A 7,041-nucleotide genomic window follows, 5' to 3' on the forward strand; every position below is an offset into this window, starting at 1 on the left:
GGGGCGGCTGTGGATGCCTCTGCTGCAGCTGGAGAGGGTGGGGGAGGGGTTCCTGCTTGCTGAGAGCTGCGGGCTCCCTTCCCTTTAGTCATTTTAACTTAGGATTAAATTGTTTAAATGTAATATTACACAACTAATTAAATTACACAACTATTTTAAATGATTTGGTGAGCTTGGTAGGGGGTGGGTGACCCACTGTACCCAAGTCTTGGGAGGAGCACTATAGACTCAGTCTTACTGGGTCGCCGCCATCTTGGATCCCCCTGAAAACATTCTTAAGCAGACAGCCCAGACCATAATGTTGGTAAGTGTACAGTGAAAATTACTCTGAGTAAGTTAGCTAGGTTGAATAACAGGTTTTAAAACGAACAAAAATTTATTACAAAATTACACCAAGAAACATAAAGAACAGAATAAAGAACCCCGACATAAAATCAGTCCATCCAAACTAGACTTAATTATGCTGTTCCGCTTATACACAACAGTTCCAATAAGCAAACCCCCTTAAACACAGTAAAATGAAACAAAGGCTGAACAGGTTGAAGTTAGAAGGGCAGAAGGAGAGAGAGTCTAGCAGCCTGTTTCCACACAACTCACTGCTGAACACCTAACTAGTTCTGGACTGAACTGCTCAGCTTTCAGAACTGATCACTCCCCTTTCATTATACAGGTCACTTCTAAAACATAACCATTTTGGCCTGAAGTCTCATCTGTTTACATATAAAAAGCCTCTCAAAATCATTTTGCATCTCTGTACCAACTAGCCACCTCAGAGCCAGCAGCCGTTTATGACCCATCTGGTAAAAAAAAACAAGGACACAGTATCCTTGAGAAAAGGAACAGCTTTCAAAAAATAGGACCAGCTTTGTGACATCAGCAATTCAAAGGATCACTGAATCCAAAACTGCTTCTCTCCACAAATGTTACCAGACCTGCTCAGCTTCTGCAGAAACTTGTTTCTGATTTCCAGCGTCCCAATTCTGTTTTTTTGAAAAATTATAAATTTGTTCACAGTTCCTTGCTGAGTTATTTCAAATGCATAATTCTTTTTAATTTGTGCCATCCTTAAACCAGTTCACGAAAGAATCAGACTTCACAAGTTTCGCAGCTCAGTACAATCTCTTCAACTATTGTCGCCATCAAGGTCGTAATTTACTTTTTCATTTCTGCTGGTTTTTCTTTCACCATCAATGTGGCTTTTGAGTTAAGTTTCATGCTGAGAAATTACCTATCCAGCATCTGAAAGAGCTTAATATTAAAGACGTATTTTTGCCTCAAATTGTTTATTGCCTTCCACTAATAAGTCCAGTAATATCCATCAATGCTTTAATGCATTCAAAAGATCCATTTCTTCTTCCCTAATCTCATTTAATCTCTGTTCTTTATTCGTTTTGTGATTTCAGTGTTCAGATCTTGACTGGTGACATACCACTTGCTAAGTTGATTCCTATGTCACAAGCATAAAATTCAGCACCACTTTCATTTAGATCATGTACTTTAAGACACTGTTTTCCAGCATGCAGTACTGTTCATATTTGTTTCTTGAACCAAAAACCACATCATCCTTTTTTCAGATAAGATTGACTTTGGGCTTTCCTACTTCACATTCCTTTTCTTTCACTTTAAGGGAAGCTCTGATCGGTTGACCTTTTGAATCAAAGCTATATTCTCCCGCACCTTCTCACTTTAGATTGATAGTTCAGCAATAGAACCCACTTATTTACTTCATACTTCTCATTGTTCTCCACTCTATGGGAGCTTACAGCATGGAGTGGTGGTGCTACCTTCATCAGTTTCCTTGCTCTGGAGCACTTGTTTGAAAAGTACCAGAAGGATATTAACTTTCAAAGAAGCATTAGTTTGTTGATTTCCAATGTGTCAAATATACCTTCCACTGTCTTCTGGTTTGTGTTAATAAATAACCAGCTCAATAATGGATCCATTTTGATTCAATTAGAGTGCAGGTTGTCTGGTAAAACATGTGTTTCATCAACATGATAATGGTTTGCAATTCAGTAATGCAATATCAGTTGGCTTCGCCAGGAATGGCCAATGTGCTTAATTACAATTCCTCTACGGACTGAGATTCTGTGCTTTTGTACCATACTTTTATTCTCCTTCCTATCTCATTTAAATTTACTATCTTTTACTTTAACTTATGTTCCCTAGTTATTGATATTTCTACCCTGGGAAAAAGACTCTTGATGATCCATTCTATCCATGCCTCTCATAAATTTGTAAAATTCTAGCAGGTCACCTCTCACTCATTGAAGTTCAAGTGAAAACAAACCAAATTTATCCAATCTCTCCAAATAACTAATACCTTTCAACCCACGCAAAATCCTGGTAAACCATATCTGTACCCTCTCCAAAGCCTACACATCCCTCTCGTATTGTGGTGGCCAGAACTTTCACAACATTCAAAATGTGACCTAATTAAAGTTCCATACAGCTGCAGTATGACCTGCCAATTTTTGTACTCTGTGCCCCGACCAATGAATGCAAGAATGATTTGAGTTAAACCTGGTCTTAATTCTGAATTTTCTTTTTGGTGTTCATGTCTAAATCTAAAATGAATTATTTTGAGAAGCATGAGTGTAGCGCAATAAAGTGGAAGAGGGGAAATCTTCATTTGTAAACACTAATTTGTGTAGGCCATTTGAGTTAAAAGTCATGCCTGCATTATTTTTGAAATTTCTCCGAAGGAAGTTTATTGTTTAGTGCATAGCAAATTCCATAGCTCTGGGTCACTGCACACATTGTTCAGAAAAACATTACTTGGTAGAAAAAAAAGCTTGGTAACATGAACCTGCATCGTGACTTTCGAGTGGTCTAGAATCTCTACCTGTTTGATTCAGAAGAGAGACATGCATAGGCAGGCTGACAGGGCTTCATGAATTATGAGTACACAGAGTATATAAATTTGATTTGTATTCCTTTTAGAGATGATATAATTGATCATAGTATCTGCATTTCGTTCTGGTGGTAGAATCCGGAACAGTATAGCTATTGAAATGATTATTTCGATTTGCAATAGAAGCTAATCTTAATTTATTGATTATATTCCAAGCTTACACACCAGTAAACAATAGTTTATTTATTTGACCTTAATTTTAGATTGAATTATTATATTCCTGGTCGATACTTTAATTTGAGGAGGAAGTTTTGCTACTGCATGTAAAATCTGTCTGTTAAGACAATAACAATCATTTCATTTAAAGAGTGAGATTGAACTGCAGCGTTCTTTTTAATTTCTTGCCTGAGTTTTCCAACAAGTCCATTGACCTGTTCAGATTCTTCTGCTGTTCCCACTGTTTCTAATACAGCAGAAGGACAATTTGCCAAGTGCTTTGACGGTCAATATTTTGAGTTTCACATTGGCTGCACTCACTATCTGCACTGTAGTGCTGCTGAAATTGTAAATGGAGAATGTGGCAATTGTAGCAGTAAACTAGGCACAACTATTAACTGCAGGTGGTATTAACTGGCATATCTGGCAAAATCCACATCTCGGTCAGCATGTTATACATTGTGGTCATGTTCATCAGAACTATCTGAGATACTGGGTGGAGTGGCTGATTCATTACCACCAATTCCTCTGACTGGTATTGGTCTGAGTTACTGATAGGATGCAGGGAAGGATGCTCATATGGTCTTCAGCAGAATGTCATCTCCATCTTGAAAAACAATAAAGATTTATTCGGTGTTGTCTAATGGCAAGTTACACCACATCTGGATTATGTGAAAATCCATACTAAGGCCTCAGGCTATACTTAAGAGCAAGTACAAATTACTGCTACAAAAACACAGACTGTTTTGGTAACAAACATTGAACTAGTCAGTTCCTCGCAGGCGCAGATTTTTATTTCCTTATGGACTGAGTTTATTTTATAATGCCAGTTGAGCCTTTCAGGCACTCAGTGCCTTATGAAACAGGTACTAAAAACAGCAAATTGGGACATTTTCTCCTGCAGAAGAAACCAATATTTTTTGTGGTTTGGGAATGTTGATGTGAGTTTAATTGTTCCAGCTCTCAGCCTATTATGCCCTGCCAGCTTCCTCTCCAGTGTGAGGGCACAGCCACTACACTGGGCCTCAGCACTCTCGCTGCCTGATTGGAAGTTTATCCATTTTCCATTATCCATTTTCAAAATATGCATGTGAACCTATTTCCCTTACCAGCTCTAGACGACTCTCAGGCCCCTCTCCTCCCACTCTAAATCACTGCCACACAGTTTCTTTCCTCCAAGTTGGTCCTCCACATCCAGACCTGAATTGAATTACAAATTGTACAAGAAGGGAATGTGAACACATTTCTGGAATGCTTACTTCTTGTCCTCTGTGGGATATAAATGAATTAATGTTATTTCTGCAAGTATAAATTCTGATACAGAATGGGAATGAGAAAATACATATTCAGCAAAAAGAAAGCATGAGACGTGAATACAGAACAATGGTGGATATATGGGCAAACAGGAAAGCATCTGTTTCCCCCTTACACGGGGACACAGGAACAAACCCTAATCAAAGAGGTCAAAGTGGCCTCTGGATGGAAATAGATGCTGATAGAAGAAAAGATATGCCTAATCAATAATCTATAATAGACTGACGTCAAACACCCTTATGGGAGTCAGAGATAAGAGTTTGTCACGGACAAAACAGGATAAACAGAAGTTGTGGGATAAGTCTTAAGGAAATGAGTGACGTAAGCGAAGCAGGGAACAAACAATGGAATAAGGAAAAATATGGGGATTCAAACTGTATAAATTTCGAGAGTTTGTTGGATTTGGTGTGCATTTTGTCATTACCTTACCTGGTAATGAGACAGGGCACCCACCTATAGGTGTATAAATAAATGGCGGATTCAGATATTTGTCTCGGACTGAAATTATTAAAGTGAGTGAGCTTTTGTTTCTCACATCCTCTTACTGTTGCAGGTACTCTTTCAATGGCCAATGCTGGGCCAGGTACAAATGGTTCCCAGTTCTTTATCTGCCTTAACAAAACCCCTTGGTAAGTTCATGGTGAGTTAAATTCTCTCATTGTAATTTTTCACTGCGGGATTCAGTGCTCACCACTGTTCTTAAATCTTGTAGGTTAGATGGAAAACATGTTGTCTTTGGTTCCGTGATTAAAGGAATCGAGGTTGTGAAGAAGATGGGGACGTTGGGCAGCGACAATGGTAAAACCTCAAAGAAAATTATCATCGCTGATTGTGGACAGCTGGCTTAATTTTATTTACAAATCGAATTGTAGAATTTAAATAAAACAAGTCATTTCTGCTTCTACTTGTATTATGTGGTTATAAAAGCAAACTGATTTCGGTGAATTCTCATTTGCAATTAACATCAACTAAAATGCCACAAACTTAGTTCAGTGCTGATTAGAGACCAAAAGGGGATTTACAAGCTGGTGTTAATATTTTGTACCTGTCTTTACCAAAGCGGGTAATGCTTCCCAGACCATGGTGACAGAAGAAGACCCTCTGTCACAAGAAGGGTTCAAAATTGACCGTAATTTTTGCCTCCTCTGGACTCAGGTGAGATGTCAGAAGACTGGAGAAGTGCAAACATTACAGTCACCTTCAAGAAAATTTGTAAGATAAACCCAGCAATCACAGACTAGTCAGTCTAACTTCAGTGGTGGTGGAGCTTCATGAGACATTACTAAAACATAATTTTCCCTTTATAAATGTAAAATTTTTTTGAAGAGACAGACTTGATGAGCATAATGTTGTTGATGTGTATGTGGACTTCAAGTAGGTGTTTGATACAGTACTGCGCAAGAGACTTGAAGAAAATTATAGGCTATATAATAAAAAGGATAGCAGCAACATGGATACAAAGTTCGCCGAGTGATAGGAAACAGACAGTGCCAGTCAATGACTGCATTGGAACAGTTCATCAACTTCACCAACACTTTTTGCAGCAGAGAGCGGCGGGAGCTAGGCGGAAGTGCAGTCGGAGCACAGAGGCTGTTGGGAAGGTGGGTGAGTATTATTTAAGTACTTACCTCGAAGCCAGCAGTCTTTTTGCAGCAGAGAATGGCGGGAGCTGGATGGAAGTGAAGTCGGAGCGCAGAGGCTGTTGGGAAGGTGGGTGAGTGTTATTTAAGTAGATGTGTTCTAGGGCCCAGGTCCTACACAGTAGGGCCTCCTCTAACCTAAATTAAAAGTCTACAGACTTGCAACAAAACATGGGGGTCGAGGGAAGTTTCTGTTGAGAAAAGAGCAAATCTTTGGCTCAGGAGTCTTCGACAAAGAAGTTGAGAGAAGTGATTACCCCACAGTTGAAGAGAGTGAAGACATGACTGCCAAGCTGATTCAGTGTACTTGCGTGCATGATGTGGGAGGTCAGGGACTCTGGTGTAGCTGGCTCGTATAACTGTGGAAAGCATGTACATGTTCAGCTTCTGACAGAGCATATTGCAGCATTGAAGAAAGAACTTGATGACCTCAGGCTCATCCGAGAGAACGAGATCTTTCTGGACAGGACCTTCAGCGAGGTTATTACACCGAGCATACCAGAACAGTGTAGAAGGGAGACGACGATGAGGAAGGCAGAGATGAGACAAGTGCAAGAGACTCCGGGGGAAGTGCCTGTCAGGAACAGGTTGAATCTCTTGGAAACCGTAGAGACAGATGTCACTGCCAGTCCGAGAGGCGGTCAGGTCTGCCAATCAGAAATTGGCATGGAGGCAAAGCCGAGGAGTCAGACATCACACAGAGCCGTGGTAATAGGGGACTCCATAGTGAGAGGGACTGAAAGGGGTTTCTGCAGCAACAGGCGGAATTTGAGGATGGTGTGTTGCCTTCCTGGTGCCAGGATTAAGGACATCACAGACAGAGTGCAGGAAATCCTCAAGGGCGAAGGTGAAGAGCCAGACGTGGTGGTGCATGTCGGCACAAATGACATTGGGAAGAAGAGGAAGGACATTCTACAGTGGGACTTCGGAGAACTCGGAAGAAGGCTGAAAAGCAGGGTAGTTAGCTCCGATTTGCTTCCAGTTCCTCAGGCTGGAGAGGACAGGAACAGGGAGATA

General features: G+C 40.3%; 1 protein-coding gene across 1 annotated transcript in view; it reads left to right on the plus strand.

Moving 5' to 3' along the window:
* Nucleotides 1–5,288, plus strand: part of LOC122541885 (peptidyl-prolyl cis-trans isomerase-like) — a 30,122-nt gene extending 24,834 nt beyond the window's left edge. The window contains exons 5-6 of the mRNA XM_043679050.1: nt 4,938–5,013; nt 5,097–5,288. Coding sequence (XP_043534985.1) covers nt 4,938–5,013; nt 5,097–5,232 — 212 coding nt within the window. The 3' untranslated portion in view covers nt 5,233–5,288. The remainder of the gene's footprint in view (nt 1–4,937; nt 5,014–5,096) is intronic.
* The last annotated feature ends 1,753 nt before the right edge of the window (nt 5,289–7,041 follow it).

This window comes from Chiloscyllium plagiosum, chromosome 38 (genome assembly GCF_004010195.1).
Source record: "Chiloscyllium plagiosum isolate BGI_BamShark_2017 chromosome 38, ASM401019v2, whole genome shotgun sequence".
Taxonomy (NCBI): Eukaryota; Metazoa; Chordata; class Chondrichthyes; order Orectolobiformes; family Hemiscylliidae; genus Chiloscyllium; species Chiloscyllium plagiosum.